The following is a 22541-nucleotide window of genomic DNA, read 5'->3' as shown; positions in this document are numbered from 1 at the left end:
AAAGGAAGCAGAAGGAAGCTGCTTGGGGGCTGATTTTGAGCCCTTTGTGGGCTGGACACCCCTGGTTTAGATGACCATGCAAGACCACCATCCTCATCAGTGATGTAAAGTTACATCTGAGGGGCAAGTTCTTTTCTCTCGTGTAACCATGCTCCTCAGCCTACAACAGGCTGGAATCACAACTAAACTGGAGAATCCAGGCTTATTATGTGAGGTAGAGGTGACTAAATAGAGACTACTTGTGTGACTATCTCCAGGGCACTGGAAGGTAGCATCTGCAGGCACTTTCAACAGGTCTTACCCATTTACATGACTGGACAAAGTGCATTGCAAGATTGCAGGGCCCTGTCAAACCCACTTTTAGTCTAATGCTAAAGAGTGTGATCAGGGTTCGAGTCTAACCTATTCTCCTTCAGCACAAGTGGCTAGTGTGTTGCCTTCTCTCCCCCCCCCCCAATGGAAAGAGAACAAGAAATAGGGAACAGAAAATGAGAATGAAAGGACAGGCTGAAAGGCAGAGAAAGACAGGAAGGCTGGGGAAACGAGGGAGAAAGACAGAGAAAGATAAATAAAATAATTGAGTTGCCTCAAAAAAAATGGCAGAGCAATGAGACACCCCCTTCCCCATTTACTTGGGGATGAGATCTCCTCCCTTCCCTAACCTATATTTGAATACTGAGACTCTCCCTACTAGTCAGAGGAAAGCTTCAAATTTTGCTGAACGGAGTACTAGCGTACAATATGAGTCAATAAATGTCTTTGAATAGTTCAATAATGCCACAATAAATACCTAATATAGAAGGTTATTAAGACAGAAACAGGAATTCATCATTTTCTATTGTTTATCTTTTTCTCACCTATTTCTTTGTAAGAAGTGCCATATGTCCAACTACATTGAAACATACTTCACAGTGCACAAATTGACTGACCCTGAACAAAATGTATCAAGCTGCACATCAGAATAATCTACTGATGTCCAGTGCAGTGCCCTTGGGTGCCATGATGCCCACATACGTCTCCCCCCAAATACTTCTCCCCCAAAGCTGAGTCAGTCCTGGCTTTTCTCTACCTTACTGGAATAGGAGTGCTTCAGAGGAGCCCAGGAGACATCATCTTTGGGTTTGTATGGAGCACCCATTCAGAAATAACTGCCCTTATCATAGGAAGATGCTTGATTTGGAACCACCCAACATTTCATAATTGCCTCCATGGTAGACATGTTGTGATTGGTTGTACCTCCCATGGCACCCACTTTGTGACGGTGCCCCCTACCCTTCCCCTCCAAAAAAATCCCAAAAGCATTCAGAAGCTCAACAAGGTTGAGGACCCGTGGAACAAATTTTAAGTGTAGTCTGCCATGGCTGGGGTAGGTCCTCCACAGGGCCATGGTTCAGTGGTAGAGCGTGTACTTTGAATGCAGACAGTTTCATGTTCAATCCCTGGAGGCCTGCTACAGTCAGAACAGACAAGGTGAAGGATAAGAAGGCAAACTCAGTATGTATGTAACAGTGCAATCATTTGCAGTAGATTGTTCTTGGAGCGACTGCCAGAGTGTCACAAATAAGTAGAGCAACAGGATGGAAAGAAAAAGATCTCCCCTAAATTTGTGTTCTATTATAGCCAACTCAGTGTTAACAGAACGCTTTGCTTTAATACTCAAGTTACATGAATACCTCACATTGTTACACGTATGAAGCCAAATACGACGCTAACTTAGCTGCTTACAACCTCAAACCTTACTCCCGATACACATTCCAATAAATTTATTCTGTAAAAACAATACTTTTTTTGTTTTTTTTTGTTTTTTGTTTTTTTTTGTTTTTGTACAGTAAACTTTTCAACTACAAACCTTGAGTACGCAAAAGATGGTCCAAGGACAAGCATAACAAGGATTGATAAAACCGGACTAAACCCATGTTTTCACAATAAAAGCTGGCATTAAAAAATAAATAAAATTCTCTATTCTCACAATAGCAACAATAATGTACACAGAATAATGGAGTTTGGAATGCTTACTTACTAGTCTAGATCTAGTTTTGGAAGAAGGGGGAGAAAAATCAGAAAAGATTATGGCAGAATCTTTTTTTTCTTTACTAAACTTTTCTTTAACAAAAAAACAAAAAGTGGGTGTTTTGGTTTGATTTTCCATAGGGCTTCCGCATCACAGTATGATAAAAAAAAAACCCTGAAGGCATCCCAACAAACAAACAAACAAAAAAATCCTGTGTCAAGCTCAAATTGTGTTGGTGTTGAAAAAAATTCCTTGTTTTTATCTAAAGAAACACAAAAGACTTTCACTAACTCCACATATAGGAACTAAGTCAGAGAACTTACGCTACATCATGATTTTGAGAAGTATTAAAGAGTATAGCTAGCTAGGTATTTCTAATAAGGAAAAGTATTTTCTTACATTGTTGAGTTTTGAGCAGGGATTGCAACTTGAGTAGATGTTATCAGATCGTCAATCGGAGATGGCCATATTTTGTATTCTTAGGTGGAAACAGGAGAGCAATTTAACCTCCAAACAGAGAGGGGAGAGAGAAAGAATATTCCACTGCGCATAAACTTGACCCTCTCATGAATGGGTGGGTGCCATCATAGTGTTATTTTGTATTAACAGCTTCACAGAGCTCAATCTCAGGCATAGCATTACATACAAATATGTACATTTACATGTGGCATACAAAATCCAAAAGGGAGATGAGGGTGTATCTCCGCTTCTTACAACTTGATTTCCCCCCCAATTTCCCTAAAAATGAAACTGCAGGGCAAGCCATTGTGTTGTGTTTTGTTTTCTTTTACCATGTGTTGTTGACTGCTATTTGGAAGGGTCACACAAAATAGCTTCGGGTGCTGGATCCACGCTGTTGGGCAGCCCGTTGGCCTTTACACCATTAAAAAAATACACAAAGAATAATTGTAAAAAAACATGGTTTGTAAGTTGACTGAATTCTTGAGGTTCTTTATGAGAGGGTACTTATTTCCAAGTGCGTTATATATATATTTTCTTTTTGAATAAAAGCAGACAAGTAGCAAGAATGATTTAAAATTTGGAGCCAAAACAACAAAGAGTCTTGTGGCATCTTAAAGACTAACGAATTTATTGTGGCATAAGCTTTCCGTAAGCCAGACTCCGCTTGGTCAGATGCAATGGCTGAAGTTTGAAGTCATGGCCCCCTCTTGTTGCAAAAGGCATCTAAATGTGGGCACGTTGGCAATGTTGCTGCCCATCATGTTTTCTGGGCTGGAAAAGGGCATCTTTACGTGATTAAATAAAATGAAGTTCATAAAAGGGGTCCCTCTCTGTGGGGGTGGGTGGGTAACAATGAAGTTGAAAGTTGCTTTCTGCAAACAGGATGGGTAGGAATGTGGATAAATGTGCAAACAAACAGAGATGCTGCTGATGAACAGATGTGCTGACTTCTACCAAATCCAAGAATATTAGACAACCAAACATGTAATCATCTTGTGTCTTCCCTTAATATGCAGCAGTCAATATGTTGGTTAAGTCTGGGGGGGAAAGGAAAAAAATATGAAGCAACTTTTGAAAAGAGTTACATGACACAGTTGAGTTTGCACCAGCCATCAAATGAACACCTGGGCGTGATCCAGCAGCCTCAGCATACTGAAACCTCATTGATTTCCAGGGAACAGATTTAAATGCATGCTTAATATTCCTGCAGAAATCAACAGGGCATCACAGCTTCAGGTGCAACCCAGCCAAAGTGGATGAACATTACAATGACTCAGTACAGAACATATTACTCAGCAAATATTGTAACCCATCTGCCACAGTCCAGCAAAGGGGATCCAGGCACAGAAGCAGCTTCCATGCATGGATTCCTTTTCTGCAATGGAAGCAACATACAAAAGTGAGCCATGTTATAATGTTGAGAAGCCAGGCAGCCAATGTAGCTACTTTTGCAGTATAAGTGATGAACAGGGATGTGCAATTCCAGCTGCAGCCTGTGAGAACCCACATGGCTCCATCTTGTCCTCTATGCTCTTTTAACATCTACATGTATTTGCTGGCTGAGGTCTTCTGGAGACCTGAGGTGGGTTGCCACCAATATGTGGATGAGGCTCAGATCATGCTTCCAGCTGATCCCAGGGAGGCTGCAGAAACCCTGAACTCGCCCCTGGAGGCAGTTTTGGAGTAGATGCAGGATAATAAACTGAAACTGAATCCCAACTGAAACTTAATCCCTGGGATTTAAAGTGTAACCCATTCTGGACTGGGGTTGCACTCCCCTTGAACAGGTCCATAGTCTGGGGGTTGCACTCCCCTTGAACAGGTCCATAGTTGCAGCGTTCCTCTTGTCAACTGTGCTCTTTGACCCAGGCCTACTGCTTGATAAACAGGTGGCAGCTGTGTTCCAAGGGTGCCTTTTACCAACTTTGACTGCTTAGCGAGCTGCAGCCTCTCCTGGACCATGGTTGTGTGCCCTGGTTACATCTAGGTTAGATTACTGGAATGTGATCTACATGGGACTGCCCTTGAAAAGTGTTTGGAAACTTCAGCTGGCAAAGAAAGCTGAAGCCAGGATGTTGACTGGAGTGGGTAAGAGGGATCATTTCACTCTAGTCTTAGCTCACCTAAATAGGCTCCCAGTTTGTTTCAGAGCACAATTCAAGGTCCTGATGTCGACCTTCAAAACGCTATATGCTTTGGAGCCAACATATCGGAAGTACCTCCTACTCCCTTAGGAACCTACCCAACCACTGCAGTGCTCCCACCTTTTGAGATTAGGAGGATGGAAACCTAGTAGAGGGCCTTCTTGGTTGTGGCATTAGAACTCTGGAACTCTGTCCCCAGGGAAACTCATCTGTGCCATTCTGTTGCCCTCTTCCATCAGCAGGTGAAGACTTGTTGCTTTTGGTGTTCAATCAGTGATCCCTCATTCCTATCCAATGTTTTCACTGCCATTTTTACGTTTTTTATGTATTTCAGCTCTGGTTTAAATTATGTGTTTTTGTTTGTTCCTAAGATGTGATTTATTATATATATTTTTAATTTGTTAGCCACCTTGCTGATCCTTATGAGAACAGAAAGGCAGGGTATAAATCTTGCTAAATATTTTTTTAAATTCTATGCCATGAAAGCAGTACTAACTGCTGTCAAGTGAGCCGGCTCTTTTAAATACCTTTTGTGTCCTATGCAAAGAGTGAGAAGCTGCGGCTTCATGGCAGAGCATCTGCTTGGCATGCAAGGTCCCAGATTCAGTCCTTGGCATCTCAAGTGAAAAGGATCACATGATGTGAAAGACCTCCACTTGGGACTCTGGAGATCTGCTGACAGCCTGAGCGGACATTACTAACCTTGATGGACTAACGCTCTGATTCAGTATAAGGGAGCTTCATGTGTTCATCTAATTCTAGCTTGACTTTGAAGTTTGCTGGCTAAATAAGCAATTATATTAGAAAAACAATGGGAAACACAAGTGTAAAAAATCAGCAGAAACCAAGATAACACCGTGTTCAGTCTTAGGGGAATAAGAGTTTCAGGTCCCGTTCACACTAGGCGATTTGGGCTGGGAGCGGGACAGTTCGGGGGCAGATCAAACCGGCGCGATCACACTAAAACATCTGGGAAGCGTCTTGCTTCCGTCCCCGAACTGGCCCTTCCCCGCACAAATCCGCCTCAAGTTGAAACCACCTACCTTGGTGGTTCAACTGGAAGCCGCGCTGCTAGCCGGGCGTTTGATCGCCGGCGCGTCCTTGTGCCGGCACAACCCCAGCCCGGAGCTGAACTGCGCATGCTCCGACATGCGCAGTTCAGCCGGCTCCCGGTTAGGGCCGTGTTTTCTCCCCGGCGTTTGATCGCGCCGGGGAGAAAAGTCGCCACGGCCAGGGGATCCGTGGGATCTCGCTGTGGCGTCTCAACGTTGGCGCGGCTTTTCCCCTGCCATGTGGCAGGGGCCTCAATTGTTTGTAAAATGTTGCCTTATTGACTGTACATGGTGTTACCTGGGTTCTGGCTAAATAAGCACTGCATACAGAGCCCAATGTTATAGTTATGGTGCCACCATGTGGTTAATAAAAGCAAACACTCAAATCCTGTTTTCTTTTTTTCCTTTAACAAAGAACTTCTGTCTCACTGAGGCTGACAGCACTTACTGTTTAGACTACGCAACCTTCTTCTTCTACACAACCTGGGCCACATGCGTGGAAACTACACTAATCATATATGCAGAAACTGAAGACTGCACATCCCATGATGCAGTACTGCTTGGCGTGGTGAGTGGAAATCTCATGCAAGGTTCAGTGCAGCAGTATGACGGCACAAACAGGGCCAAGAGAATCTGATGAGCCAGATGGGTTTGGTGCAGGCATTGTTAGTCTCTTCTCTAGGTAAGCGGAATTCATGGCAGAATTCCTCTTGGGTATTTTTCACCTCCTATTCCTGTGTATTTAGTGTGACAAGGGTGTACAGCAGGTCCATGAAGAACCCTGAACTATGGTAGATTCCAAACAATGCAGAGGCCTGGAACACTTTGAATGATGGAAAGGAACAATATGGTGTGCTGGTCAAAGGTGTGTGTGTGTGTGGGGGGGAGAGATGGTTCTGCAGAGGGCTATGTGATCTTGAATTCAATTTCATGGCATTCAGACCCAGTTAGTTGCAAACACACTAAGAGAACCTGAGACTGGAACAATCTCATATCCTGCATCTTCAAGACTCATAAGGCCCAGCTCTTTATCTGGCTTGTGTATGAGATGACAAAGGATTTATGCAAGGTTTCATATCATGCGTCTGACCTGTTGAGTCAAAAATAAGCTAAAATCATAAAACAGGGTATCCATGCAGGGGAGGGAAGACTCTGAATGACTTTGGGTGTATAGCACAGGCCAAATGGTTGCAGCGTTCCTCTTGTCAACTGTATCCTTATCAAAAAGCAGTAAAAGAAGGGAGAAAGAGCACATGTTCTGCATAACCTGGGAGGCAACAGCAACTTTATTTCAGTGCCAAGGACCAAGAGGAACTCTCCTGGGGCCTTTAGTAATGTCTCGTCACTCCCTAACCTATCAGAAACGTTTGCTCCTTTTAAGGTAGCAGGATAGCAACAGCAGCAGGACTGACCAAGTATTTCCCTGAACACCTAAAATTCCAGTGTGGTGTCAAGGTTACAGATCTGGGCCTGAACTCCCGCTCAGCCACAAAGTTCACCAGGGGGACAGCAGGCCAGTCACTATTCCTCAGCCTAGCTTGCCACAAAGGTGTCTGTGAGGGTACAATAAGGGCAGGGACTCCTATGTATGCCGCCCTAAGCTCCTTAGAGGAAAGGTATGTGTGTATGGGGGGGGGGGGAAGAGAGATATAAATGAGTTAGAAAGTTTAACCAGATCTCCAAGCCCCGCTTATTAAATACAGCACTAAAAATAATCCAAATTTAAATAGCCATAGAGAGAAAATGTACGGAGGGCCTGAGTTCAGAATTGGCCCCAAATGCTAGTGAGCGCAGCCCAAAGCATGAGGGTTTTCACACGTAGTGCTGGAACAGTGATGCTACCCCAGTGATTCAACCTCCGCAGGTTCAAGCCAGCCTTACCCCTTCACTAGTTTTCTGCAAGTCTGAAGAGGTGTTTCTTGTGTCGTTGCCTGCCTCCCCAGCATCCGAGCTGCTCTTATTTTCTTCCTCTTTGCAGTCCTTGTCATCTTCATCACCGGGAGATTTCCGTGACTGCTTGGAAGATTTCTATGTACATCCAATGGGGAAAAGCAAATTAAAAGAAACGTTTTAAGGGATGGGAGGAAAATTAACATTTTGATGGCAGATCTATGTTGCATTTAATTTGATTTCATTGTTGCCCCTCATTGTCCTAGGGCTGGCAGTAATCTCCACGCCTTTAAACCTGCTTCCTCTTCCCAGAAACACAGTCTGCATTTTCTAAGATAAGACTAAGTTTGCACTACTGCACCCCCACTGATGGACAGACACTTGTTTGGGCAGTCATTCAAAGACTCTCCCTATGTAGAACATGATGGCAAACAGGCCATCAAGCAGCCAGGTCCCCCCCCCCCAACCCCAATAAGCCTGGGGTCTGCTGAATGGCACCTAGACACCCAATGCAAAGTTTAAAGAAAGAAAACACACTACTAATGGAGGACATGGCAATGGCCCAGAAGAAGAATAGGGACATGAAAGAAGACAGCAACACGAAATAAGAACAATGGACAGGATTGCCAGACTGTGTTTTTAAATTCCTTTTGTTGCAACATTACTGTAATGAGGGAAGACCTGCCCATGTAACAGCAGGAACCCAGAATCGATTACTGACATCTTGCTCAGCTATGAATTTTATAATAGGATTTGGGATGTTCTAATCAGCCCCCTCCTGCACAATAAACACAGTCTATCTGAAGAGAGACTTGTATCTTTCCTTTTATCAGATCTCTGCCCTCACATTACTTTCTCAGTAGCACGATTTCTTTCTATTGCTATGAGGGTAAGAGAATATAAGGTCAAAGACCTAGTGGATTGTTTATATTTACAAAATTTGATATGCATTTTAAAATGTAATCCATGCTGTATTTTATCTATGCCAATAAAGGTTGACTGACTGACTGACTGACTGTAATGATGGTATTATTCAATACTGAATATGAGGCTACAGATGGTGTTGTTAGTTGGTTATGTTGTTGTTATTTGTTCTGTGTATGTATAAAATAATTTTTTTAAAAAAAGGATTGCCAGACTGCCACCTGAAGGTTTCCCTCTGTACCTTTCAATCTGCCAGAGGTTCTGGAGGCAAGGCAGCTGCAGTTTCTCCTCCTCCCTCTTCCAGCTGGTTCAGTCACCAGCCCCTCCATTACCAGCTAGAGCATGCAGAAGAGGGGTTTGTGGGGGGCGGGTGTGGATGCAAGGACCAGGGCAACAACGGCTGGACTGAAAGGTAGAGGCAGAATCTCTGGGGTGCAACCAGACACATCCCTGATATCACTAATCTTATTTATTTACTTATTAGATTTACATCCTGGCTTTCAATGGGCATGTTCAGGGCAGCTAACAAAACTACCACTGCACAGAACAGTTCAGTGCGAGAATCAGAGCAAATTTAAGAATGGTATGACAGAAGACAATTCTCAGAGGAAACACAGACAGCAAGATCTGGCCACTGTGATGAAAATGGAGGGCCATTTTTACATAACCTCTCCCTGTGCTGCTGATGCCTGGTGGTCTCCATCCAGGGGAAAGGTTGTGGCCTGCACCGTCACCACCCCTTGTGTGATTACAAGGAGCAGACGGTTGGTCTGGACATGTCCTGGTAGTGCTTTCTTGGAGGACTGAGGGAGTATTCAGTGGATCTTGTCTGCTTCTTCTTTTCTCTTTCCAGGTGATTTCTTTCACCAGGGAAAGGCGGGACATATTAATTTCAGAAATAAAATATTTACAATCACAGCATGAGGTGAAGCCAGAAGCAAGAATCAGTAGCTGGAACAGGTATACAGCCAAATGGCAGTTCTTCAGATGGTCACAGGAGAAGGGCTTTCAGTGCTGGGTCACTTTTGTTCATCAACAAACAGATGGTGCCTCTTCAACCAACAAAAAGGTGCTGGATATGCATAAAGAACTGCCATTCCATTCCATTCCATTCCACCCCCTCCCCCACCCCGTCGCCTTTTCTCCAATTGGAATCAAATGACCCTAATGAGGGTGACTGGAACTGTAAATGAGAAATGTTTAAGCAACCTTCCCTGTGTTTCCCTGCTCTGCACTGATACTCTCTGAAATATCTTTATTTTTTAATTCAGTTTTCCATTACAAAAGAGAAAACTGAGCACACAGTTTAGCAGCCATTATGGCATAGCTGTTAGAATGCTGGACCAAGACCAGGCAGAGCCAGGTTCAGTTCCCCAGGGTTGCCATGGAACTTCAGTGGATGACCTGGAGACAGTCATTCTATCTCACACTACCCTGCCTCACAAAGTTACTGTGAGCATAAAACCAGGGAGGAGAAAGCCCCTGTGTGTCTCTTTGAGCTATGGAGGAAGGGCAGGATAAAAATCTGGTAAGTGTTACCTAGAAAACAAGGCGGTTTTTTTTTGGGGGGGGGTGTTTGCAGGGGAAATTTCCAGCTGACTCAGATTCTCCCATCCAGGAGATGGGATCCACTGGGCTAGCCTGGGCTATCTAGGCTGTTATTAGAAGGACTGACCTATTCCAATGTAATATAAATGAAATCAATTTTTTGACAAAATTACTCTGTTGCATATATTTTTACACTCTTGTAGTACATCTTAGTAACACCATGGTCTGAACTAATCTCGACCAGTATTTTCGCAATTTTATGGTTGGTGGTTTTAAATAAAAATATTTTTTTGCTGAGGTTAACAACTAATTTGTTACTTTGAGATCCCCTTCTAAAAACCATTTATCTCAAACAGCCCCAAAGACCTCTTCTGTGGTTGGTGGTGGGAAGGGCTGTCAAGTCACAGCCAACTTACGGCAACCCATTGCCAAAATCTCCGAACTGTATCAGGAGAAAGATAGGGGAAGATAAACATTCTGAATGAATAAATAAATATCTGCTTCCCAAGGTTTTTCAAGAATGCAGACTATACACAGCAAATCAGCATTTGGCAAATGACATCTCCAATAAACGACATGTTGTATGTTCTGTATGCATACCCTTCAATCCCAGGTATGTGAAATATCTGTGAAAACATGACCACATTCAGATGTTACAACAAATCTGTGATCGGCACAAACGCAGCAACACTTGTGTGCAACCTTACTTTGTAGAGTGTGATTAAAACTGTCCTCATTTTGGAAACCTTCCAAGTCCAGTTTGCCATGATATCCAAATGCAAGTAAAACACAAAAGGAACACCCGTGAAGAATGCAGAAACAAAATACAAAAGGGCAGGAAGGTATAACAAAAATAGAGGTGTATAATAAACTACAAATGAAACAACTGAATCAACAATCTGAAAGAATGTGACAGGCACATTATAAACAGTGTTATGGTACCAAATTTGCACAAACAGTGTTCAACACATAAATAACCAATGTATAAGTACACAGGAACAATTGACAGTAAAAATGTATGGTATATCAGCAAAGTGTACAAAAATAGGGGGGAAATGACCCAGATGGATTGTTCTTTTGCATCCTACATAACACAGGCGAGAGACTTTTTTTGACTTCTTGCCTTTACAATTACAAGTGGTCTGAACAAACAGGACTATACAGGAACATCCTGAGGAAGATTAATTCAGAATGGCATTTGGTTGGCAATCCATCTGTGTCATGTTTTTTCTCCTTTTGTACACTTTTTTGTTATACCTTCCTGGATTTCAGTACTTCATTTGCACATTCAAATGCAAGTGCCAAGGCAAACTGGAGTTCAATTTCTAATCCCTCCAACCCAGAACTCTAATACAAGGTTCAAGCCCAGTTTACAAATCCTGAGGAAGTAACAAGCTCCAATATGCACAAGCCATGTGCACAAGCCATATTACAAAACAGGCAAAGGTTTCTTCTGTGCTGCCACAGTTTCATTGGTATTTCACCTCCCTGGAACTGAAAAGTGTGCATATAATATATAACATGTCTGTTGCTGGGGATGCCATTTTAACTTTATAGTGAATTGGAATGTGACTGAAGGTTTCCTAAATTAGGAAGCCTTTAACTGTGTTCTGCGCATGTGGGAAGGAGGAACAGGGGAGGGAACAGGCAAGCACAGCACAAATCTGTGGTCATGCTTGTCACAAACCAAGGTAGCATCTGAATACAAGCTTGTGTTTTGTGCTGTTTTTAATGAACCCTTTTGGTTAACATCAGACACATTTCTAGCCACTTTTCTCTAAATTCAAGCCTTCCCTTGTGGCATCTCCTTTAGTACCACTTTCCCATTTCAGCTGGAAGTTTAAGGATTTTGTTTCTGTTTTCAATAAGAGAGATGAATTACCTTTGAAGTGTAGGATTTTTTCCGTTTTGAGCCCGCTTTTTCGTTCTTCCGTTTGCCTTTCCCATCCTCTTCTACCCGATCCCCTTCCTCTTCACTGCTGGCATCTGCTGTATTCCCCCCTTCACCCTCAGTCTCTGATGAGCTCTGTTGCTGAATTGCCTTTGAAATTAAAAAAAAAAAGCAAGCAGTCAAAACTCCCACCAATTAGCTTTTGTAATACCTGTACTTCAGATACGGATCCAAAGTGCCTGGCAGCCCTGTCATTCTACGTACAGCAGCATATACTAGTTAAAGCAAACACTTTTTTCAGAAATTTTGCCTATAGGCAACTTAAAATTCTGCACCATGAAAATCTGGATTCTGCAATCCAGTCTGATTATGCAAACCAGACTGATTTGAATATTTTTATCTTGCAAGTTTTATGGTGATCTTTCTAGAAGGGGGAAGGACATGGAGTCCTGAAGTTCTTCCCCGCAACATGTATAATCTTTTTCAACCACATCTCTGACTTCTCTGAGGTTTCAGCATGAGTTTGCCCATGCATTTTTAGGCATATCTTCGCAGTCATGAGAACAAGAAACGTTTTAATTATTAAATGAGAATTATGATTTTCTGCAAGCTGAAATCTTTGCCCATTATCACATTTCTCTGCTTTTACTAGAGTCAAACAGATCTGAGGCACAGATTGAGTCTTTTTTTTATCAACTACGTAGATGGTTATTTTGCAGACTCCTAGATGGCAAGCTATATCCCCAGTACTAAGAAGGAAACTAGATGGGGAGAGCAGAGAGAGGGAGCTGATGGGAGTCCACATGCTACAGATCTGAAGACTTTCTTTCGGGTGATGCATTTTAGTCCTTTCAAGAATAGCACTGCTGAAATCCTTGAGAAAACTTTGCTCCATTCTCAGTAAGGAACATGAACTACTGTGGTGGCCAGAGGTCTCAATCCTTGACTATCTTAAAATAAAGATTACTGCTGTCATAATCTTGGTCTTCATACAATAACATTAACTACATCTTCCTGGTGTACCGCAAGCTATAGTTTGTCAATAACAATACAGAGCAAAGCAAAACATAAGAATGCCAGGCTAACGATGACTGCACCGGTAACAAATACCGCACAAATCTGCACAACTGCACACAGACATCCCCATTAGAGAATTAGGTGCTGCACATCTAAAAGTATAGCAAATCCCCACTCTGCCATAGATGCTCAATGGGCATTCTTAGACCAGCCATATACTCTCAGCCTGATCTACCTGATGGGGTTGTTGTGAGGACAAAATGGAGAAGTGGAGAATGTTGTAAGCCACTCTGGGTCCCCATTGGGGGAGAAAAGTGGTGAGTATATGAAGCAATTAAATAAGTCAATAAATACCTTTCAAGGCATTGAAGATAAAACGGGACAAAATCACACAATCCCAATCCCTCCTTCCCCCACTGCAAAGGCTCAGAATGAGGGAAGGACTGGGATGGGGGGTGGGGAGGGAGAGAGAAGCAGAAAGATTGATTTTCATTCAGGCCCATTCACAGTGAAATATGCACCTTGCCATATAATTTTTATATAAACTCTCCCATAAGAAATCCCCCAGAGAAGAGGCCTATTCAGGAACAAAGGGTGTCAGGATGCCATGCAGATGGCACCTCCACTGTGCGTTGCGACAAGTCAAGGACTGCATCAAAAGCTGCCTGTTTGGACATGGCCTAGAGGTGTTAAGGAAATCGGCCCAGGATTCACCCATGCACTAGTGCTGAGTATTTCTAATAGGACTGTAAAAAGCCCTAAAGTTCCTTGGAAACTTATCTTCCATGTCAGCAGACAAGCCTCCCTGAAAGACTGTGAACCCTAACCAATCTTTTTTTGCAATGCACAGCGACAAGGGACTATTTGCGGTGCTCTCGGGCACACTGACACAAAGTCTCAAGAATAACAATTGCCTCAGAGAAACTCACCGTGCACTCCAAAGCCACCCCACCATCCTCTGCAGGAGATCTGGAAAGCAGAAAGTTTGGAACCCGCTGGTGCTAGTTGAAAACCCAAAGCAGAGAACCCCGCAAAGCATCCTGATTCTTAATAGCCCGGCTGAGCATCATTGAGGATTTGGCACAGGACAACAGATATACTGTTGCCACAAGATCCTTCCTGCTAATGCTGGTACCCTCCAAGGTATCAAACTGATGATATCTCCTGGTGCGGCAGGCCAATTGTTTGCACTTTGGTCATATAACCTTGGAAGGGATATAAATGACACAGGGAAGAAAGGAAAAGCAATCCTTACCTGGTATCCAGTAAACTTGACACCAGGGTTATTTTCTATTTCCCACAGGCCTTCATTAAATCCTTTTCGTTTGTTCGATTTCCCAAACTTGTCTTTATATTCTTTGTATGGGAAGAGGTCTTTTGGCCCCAAGAATGCACTGTGTTTTCAACAAAGGTCACAGTTAAACAGGAGTTCTCTTTTACACTTCACTGCAGTTATTTTTTTTTAAATGATGTTTTCCATATAGAGAAAGATTAGAAGTCTAGCAATAGCATGTTTTTTAAATAAAGAAATTCACTTCCGAGATTTAACTCTAGGCTGTTTTTTCTCTATGGTTCGAACACACATAATACCTCTGTAGTTAAAGGTTTGTCTGAATGCGCCCTCATATGGTGAAACCACAAACTTCAGTCATTTTATTGCTTGCCATCAAAAAGCAGAGTTAAAACAATATTTTAACTGCAGATGTATCATAGATACCCATCCCCCCAGCAGTTTTGGAAGCCCTTCATCACATGTGGGCTGGCTGACTGTGGTAATTCAGTGGGGAGGAAAATGTCCTCCATACATGCTTTTCATTATAGCTATTAAATGACTGTACAGCTTGGAGCAGAACATACAAAATGCCCTCCCATCTTTTCAACCAAAAGTCATACAGTCCAAAAAGGCCTCTACTACATGGCTTTCTTGAATGCTTCCTGTGGAGGAATTCATTTTTCTTTGGAGGTTTGAGTCGAGCATAATTTTCACCTTGAGTTTTGAAAAATTTTCTGTCTTGGCAGAGCACAGGGTGCAGAGGTGTCAATTGCTTGCCAGGGTCACCCACCACAGCCTTACAAATGCAAATGGTAAGGACTGGCAAGCTACAATGAGATGGTCAAGTCTCTCTCTCTCTCTCTCTCTCTCACACACACACACACACACACACACGCAGGTGACATCTAGGTCTGCTGGAGGCAGCCATTGCACGTGCAGGACTGCACACCAGAGCAGAGGCTTCAAGGCAATAGGAACTCCTTTGTAACCCTTTAAGCTAAAGAACCTGCCTTACATTAACATCCACTAGGGCATGTACCAAGGGAGGGACAGACAAACTGCATTTTACACTTTTCTTTTGGAATCCTTGCTCAATTTGTGACTATGCTGAGAGTGTGCATGTGGACATTTTCTTTTTAATAAATGCTTTAAAACTTTGAATGCTGGTAGCAGTTCTCTGTACCACATTAGACCTCTATTGTTCCAGGCACACTATTTAAGAAAGAAGCACCAGAAAAAGGGGAGAGGCAGTCAGTTGGCGAGTGGCCAGTCTCCCAGTGGTGCACAAGGCAGCCAGCTGTTCCTATGGTAACAAGATGCTGGATAGCAGGAGACGTGAAAGTCCAGGCCTCAGGAGAGGGGGAGGAAGTTGGGAGCCCTGGTCCTCTCAGTGGGCAACTCCTGCAAAGGCCAGGTGGTGGCCGTGGTTGAAGCAAGAGAGGGAAAGAAAAGCCCCTCCAGATGTTGGGAAAGCCAGGTGGATGATACATGCCAGAAGGAGTCTTTAGGCAGCCATTGGTGCTCAGGCACCTTGGAGGGCCTTGTGGAATAGGGCCTGCAGGTCAGAGCGGGGCTGTTCCACCACATGTCCTCACACTTAATCCTTTGTCAGTGAAATCCAGCTGGTTTCCACAAAGAGGCAATGTGGTATAATGGTCAGAATGTTGGGTCATGACCTGGGAGACTCCAATCCCCAGTCTATCCTGAAGCGTTCTGGGAAATCTTGGGTCACTCAGTCACTTTCCTCAGCCTAACCTGCCTCAAAGAGTCGTTGTGAGGATTAGATACTGGCAGGGAGAACAAGGTAAGCTGCCCTCAGCTCCTTAGAGAAAGATCAATAGATTCTGAGCACTTTGGTAGGTTTATGATATATATATATTTTTAAGTGGTCTTGGAATGATACTTTGTCATTTCAGAAGAGGTCTGCTGAGAAACAAAGCAGATATGCTCCAGCTTTTGATAAAAGACCAACTGAAACAACACTCCCCAATCCAGGCCTGCACAACCCCCCATCTTCCACACTGCATGCAAACCATCGGTTGTACGAAGCAACCTAAAAGGAGTGTGACAAACAACCTCCCAGTTCTGACTGACCATTTTAAGACTACAGAACCAGGGGCCCCTTCAGCATCTGGCAGGCTGCAATGCACAGAAGGGGGGGGCGTTCGGCTGGGTGGGTCACAAGTATTGCGGGCCTGCTGTAGCCTAAATCAAGAGACTCTGCACCAGTCTGAGCTCCCTGCCAGAAGAGTAGGATTTAAAAAATGTGAAATATAAATATTCCAGCAAGGAGCTCCCAAGCTGAACATAGTATTTTTGGCTAATGCACCCACATACTCTTCTCAAGAAGAACCTCCACGCCCACCCTAGGAGTCTTGCCGAAGCAGAGGCCTTTAGGAAAACAAGAACCTGGTGCTGAACTTCAACCTCATGTCAGTTTCGGCTCAACCTCAGCTCAGCGTGAAAGCTGCAAGAAGTTTGTATGTGTTTTAAAGAACATGCCATGGTCCATTCACTTACGTTTCATGAGTCCCAAAAAAGAAGATAGGATATTTATTTGCTGGAGGCTTCACTGCTCCCTCAGGGAGTTCATCAATCTGTCAAATAGAAAGAGAGGTCAGACCGTTACCCAATGTAAAGTGTGTCTGATGGGAAGAAGGAAGAGCCAGTGCATTCCAAAAGCCCAATGCAGCCATCAGTTGGCCACTTCAATCATTCCCAAAGGGAGGCATTCGCACATACATATGTGTACTGAAGCTTGGTAGAATCCTGAGAAACCCATCTTTCATTGTGGGAACAAAAATGCCTGTTTTTAACTTTCATGGTTGCACATACATCAGCCCCATCCACAGAACTTCCTACCTCAGAAATTTCTACCTGCCTCCCAAGACATCCAGATGTTTATCATTCATGATACGTACCGATGACACCCACTTTCAAATGACAAAAGCTTTCTTGGGTGGTCACCTATTATAACTCTGAATGGGCAATGTGCGGAGTAAGGCTGTGGCTCAGTAGCAGAGCACATGCTTCGTACATGGAAAATCCCAGCTTAGTGGAACATGGAAAACAAATATGGTATGAAGTAACTAAGCATGTAAATTGTTTCTTTGTTTTTTTTAATGGCCCCCGTAGGGGATTTTTTAATTCGCATTTTCTAAAAACTACAACGAAATTAGGGAGGGGATCTACAACCTATAGGAGAAAGGAAAGAAAACCCACTAAAACCCAAGAGTTGGAGGTCATATACTGCTTATAAAAGTATTAGCTTAACAATATAAATTGCTTTTCTTAATCAATTGTCTTAACAAACCATCAAATCTGACTATATAAAGAGCATTCCAGGATAATCGCTAACTGACTTAAACACAAATTTCAGAGAACAGTGGCATCTCATTTTACAATTGTTTTTCCCTCCTTCATTTAAAGCAAATCAATAATTAAATTTCCCTCAGTAGTTGTAACACAGACAGTTTCTCTTCCCATGCTGTAATCTTCTTTCTTCTTGAACACTTTCCCTGTGACCTTGTCTTGCTGAGACTGGAACTGGACATCTCAAAACAAAGTCCCCTTTTCTTTTTCAAGGACTGTTATCTGCTTGAATTCTTGCCTTCAATCTTAGAGATCATTCCTTTTGTTGCTTTTGGAAGCAAAACTTACAGAGAGTCTATCCGCCCTTTTGTCCGTCAGACTTATTTCGGATATGTCCATGGCATTCCCCTTCGCTTAAACGTCTGCGCACAGGCCCCACCACTTGAACCTACTCATTAGACTCTCCTCTTGAATATTGGAAGTCCCTGTGATCAAAGGCTAGTTGCTTCTCCAGTGTTAACACAGTCCCTTGAAAATAACAGCCAATATATAGCACAGTTCTTGTGAAGTACCTCATTTTTGCCAGCAGGGGGCAAAGGCTTAGCATCTAGCCTGAAAGATCTATGGTTACTTCTGGTCACATGAGCCAGTTGCTTTTCCACTTCCTGAAGAAAGCTTGGATCTCGCTTGCTGCTTCTACTGCATCGCCGATTGCCATTTTTAAACATGTTTACTATTTATAGAATTTGCCAAAGTCCCGAAAACTTGCCCAAACGCTTATTTAGCTCCTGGAGTCTCTCTAATACAGTCTACTGCCACTTAAAACTCCGTCCCCACTACAAAGGCTTTTCTTTAATCGCTTATTTGTTCTTTCTGGGGGGGAGTCTCCCCCCCCTCGCTTTTAGTAAAAGGAGACTCACTCATTCTCTGGTGTTCTCGTTTTAACGGCCTCACTCTTCAACGTCTGATCACTCGGATTTCGCCAGGTAACCATTTCAACGCTGTACCTCCAAGCGCTTGTCCCGGTGTGCGTAGCTTAGTCCCATTCGGGAACACAGCGCAGAGACCTTTGGGGCAAAGAGAAGCCTCAATCTGCTGGCAGCGTGCCATCAAAGATAGCGCCCCATGGCAAGGGACCCATCGCAAGAGTCCCAGGGGGACATTCGCACCGCCTCTCATTGTGCTGGTCCATGGACTCACTCATTCTCTGGTGTTCTCGCTTTAACGGCCTCACTCTTCAACGTCTGATCACTCGGATCTCGCCAGGTAATGATTTCAATGCTGTACCTCCAAGCGCTTGTCCCGGTGTGCGTAGCTTAGTCCCATTCGGGAACACAGCGCAGAGACCTTTGGGGCAAAGAGAAGGCTCAATCTGCTGGCAGCGTGCCAGCAAAGATAGTGCCCCATGGCAAGGGACCCATCGCACCGCCTCTCATTGTGCTGGTCTGCGGATCGCCCCCCCAATAGCTCCCTGGGGATGCGGCCGCCATCAGCCCACCAAAACCAGAAGTCTCAGTATGTAAACTAGCATTACAAAACTGTTGATGTAACTATACCCCTCACATTTATGTATTCGTGTGTTTTGTCTGTGTGATGTCTGTCTTCATAAAAAATAAAATCTTAAAAAGAAAATCCCAGCTTCATTCCTCTGCATTTCCACTTGACATGAAGAACCTCCACCTGAGACCCTGTCACAGCAGACAACCTGTAGACCCTGAGAGACCAAGAGTCTAACTCTGTATAAGACAGTTTCATGTCTGTTTAAGCTATTCACCACGCATATATCTTGTCCCTTCCTGCAGGCAGCCTAACAGGTTTATTCCCATTTTATCTTCACGATTCTGCAGGAGAGCCATGGCCATCCCCTGAACTTCATAGATGAACAGGGCAAGAACCATCTCCTTATTCTGCAGCTGCCAACCTCCAGGTGGGGCCTGGGGAACTCCCGGAATTACAACTGATCTCCAGACTACAGAAATCAGTTACCATCGAGAAAATGGCTCATTTGGAGGGCGGGCTCTATGGCATTATAGTCTGTTGAGGTTCCTCTCCTCCCCAGAACCTTATCCTCCCAAGGCTCCAATCCCAAATCTCCAGGAATTTCCCCAACCCAGAGTTGGCAGCCATACCTTAGTCCAAGCGCAACATTCTAGCCTCATTTTTAAAAGTTTTTAATTTTACTTATTTTTCTTCCAGCTATACATACATAAGAATGAACAAATAAACAAAACAAGCACATCACTTATTGTATCTTTCCTCTCTTTCCATGCAACATATCTTGCCCCTTTGAACTGTCTATATAAGATGGGCATTTTTACATATTGTATCTTGTCTGTTCCCTACAGGACTAAACTTCTTGCTACATTTGATGGATGTCCTGTACATCTTCGTCTTTTTTGAAGCTCCATAAGCCTTTCAAGCACATAGTCTTTAATCGTGTCTACAAAAGTTCTCCTTGTCAGTATTTTCTTCAATTTCCACATTTTAGTCAGCTTCCATTTGGCAGTCATAATGATGTATAATGTAACCACCCTATATTTCTTTGGAATAAAAGCTACATTGTTTAATAAAAATAATTCTGGCAAGATTTTGATACTGTACATGATTTCTCCGGAGAGCATTATTGCTGCCATCTTCCAATATTTCACCAATACTAAACTACTGAAATATAATGCCCTTCTCCCGTCTATGTATGAAATCCATTGGGGGGGGGGTTATTTATTTGATTTGTGCCCCACGTTTCTCATCAATGGGGACCCAAAGCAGCTTATATCATTCTTCTCTCCTCCATTTCACCCTCACAACAACCCTGTGAGGTAAGTTAAACTGAGAGGAACATGACTGGCCCAAGGTCACCCTGTAGGCTTCCATGGCACAAGTGGAGATTTGAACCCATAAGTCTGACCCTTGGGAACCACTACACCCCACTAGCTCTCTCTCATCATAGTACCAGCAACAGTTGCTGACAGTTTTATATATTCTTCCCAATCTCAGTCTAATTTATTTATTTATTATCATTTAGAAAATTTCTGTGCCACCTCTCCAGAATACCCATTGGCTTACTGGCTGACCAGGCTCAGGGGTTGGTGAAATGTCTGCGATTTGATAAAAGCTGATGCTTACTTGCAAGGCAAACCCCATTGCTTGTGTGTGCACCTTTCAGAAGGGAGTAGACATTCTAACTGGCCTTTTGTCATAATCAGCAACCTGCTACTTCTGCCACCACTTACGTCGGTGGCCTGGGGATGCCGATAAATGGCAATACTTCTTAACATAAGCCTGGGGCTTATCTCAGACCAAGAAGCACCTGAAGCAGGGGAACTGAAATGCATTCTGCAAAACTAAGTGGATTTACCAAATTATTAAGACTGCAAGCTTTAACTAGTTTAACTAGTAGATTAGCCAACTAAGGCTGCAAGTCTATGCTTGTTTATTTGGGAATAAATCCTGGAACTCAGTGGGATTTACTTCTATGTAAATATGCCTAAGATTAGGCTGTGAGGCTACGACCTATGCATATTTCTTTGGGAGTAAGCAGGCCTTCTGGGCAACAGGCTCATATACCACAACTTTGGTTGACTGACAGTGTGGTCCCAAACAGAGTTACATCCTTCTAAGTCCATTGACATTAATGATCTTAGAACAGCGTAACTCTGTTTAGGATTGCATCCCTTTGCAGTGTTCCTCCTGTCTCAACCCACTGCAATGGGACTGTAATAACTCTGTATTAGATTGCATTGTAATTCACAGTGGATAGCAGTGCGATATTACTCTGTATTAGATTGCATTGTAATTCACAGTGGGATTGTGGTATGATTTTACTCAGCGAAGGACAATTTTACTCACCAAAGTTGAGGTTCAGTAAGGTGCTCTTTTAAAGGAAATTTAATTGTGGTCTACTCCACTCTTTTGTAGTCTATTCCCTTGCCTTCTACTTTTGTAATTCCATTTTCTGCACTTTTATGGTATATATCTTATCTTATACTGTTTTTGTTTGCATTGTTTTCTATTTTTGTCACCCTAACCCTATTTGCATTATCTACCAGATGTCTTATGCTATCTGGCTGCATGGTTTTATATTTGGCAATCCACCTTGAAGCTGTAAGGTGGGCTATAGATAAATGAATAAAGGTAAGGACCCCACTTTAGTCTGTTACTTTATGTTGATTCTGTTCTCTTGATAGAACATGTAATAAAAAATAAAATGTTAAAGATGGCTCTCCATCTAATAATGAATGCTAATTCACATTTATGAAATTATGAACTCTTTTATGTTGCCTTCAATAGTTCGAAGGACTCTTGCACAGAGGATCAGGGAAATAAGAAAATGCATTGAAATTCAGCTGATTACTTAATCAGTATATTGGTTAAAAGGCAGCTGATTAATCAACTAAAATCATTTAATTAGTTGACAGACCTAAAAATATACTTACTCTGCATATTTTAATCTGGTTGCAACTGGCTCGAGCTTTTAAGGAAAGTGGAATTAATTTTATGAAACTCTATTATGCAGCTCCAGTTGTTTGTTTTTTCTAAACTGAAAAGCCCCCAAGTCTTTAGACATTTCCTTGTATGGAAAAAACACTTTAACCTTCCTCAATCATTCTATTGTTTTTTTCTGCACCTTTTCCAGATCCATAACATCCTTTCTGAGATGCTGGAGGGTGACTAATATTCCAAATGTGGCATTGCCACAAATATATAGCAATATAGCCTTATGAGAAAGGCCATTTTATTGTCAATCCCTTTCCTAATCAACTGTAACATGGAATTTGTGTTGTTGCACACAGAGCATTTTCACTGAGCTATCCACAACGATCCTCAAATCTTCTTTTCTAGCTAGTCACTGCCAGTTTAAATCCCATCAGTGTACATATACAGAGTTATGATTTTTCTGTCCCAAATGTGCACTGCTTTACTTACATTGAACTTCATTTGCCAGAATGTTGCTGAATTAACCAGTTTGGAAAGACCCTTTTGCAGATCTTATGTCAGAACCCACAGCCAACAACGAAGT

At 42.9% G+C, this 22541-nt stretch overlaps 1 protein-coding gene across 1 annotated transcript; it reads right to left on the bottom strand.

Annotated features, from left to right (window-relative positions):
* Window positions 1–1630: 1630 nt before the first annotated feature.
* Window positions 1631–18570, bottom strand: LOC107123877 (hepatoma-derived growth factor-related protein 3). Its single transcript, XM_015427220.1, has 6 exons — window positions 18532–18570; window positions 16733–16809; window positions 14195–14333; window positions 11914–12072; window positions 7551–7697; window positions 1631–3510 (listed from the first exon to the last, which is right to left on the bottom strand). Exons 1-6 carry the CDS (start codon window positions 18568–18570, stop codon window positions 3505–3507), a joined length of 567 nt encoding a protein of 188 aa, XP_015282706.1. The 3' UTR covers window positions 1631–3504.
* Between the last annotated feature and the right edge of the window lie 3971 nt (window positions 18571–22541).

The sequence above is a fragment of the Gekko japonicus genome, unplaced genomic scaffold, assembly GCF_001447785.1.
Source record: "Gekko japonicus isolate JY-2015 unplaced genomic scaffold, Gekko_japonicus_V1.1 scaffold1102, whole genome shotgun sequence".
Lineage (NCBI taxonomy): Eukaryota > Metazoa > Chordata > Lepidosauria > Squamata > Gekkonidae > Gekko > Gekko japonicus.
Note: the sequence above shows the minus strand (reverse complement) of the source record. Positions and strands in the feature narration are given on the sequence as shown.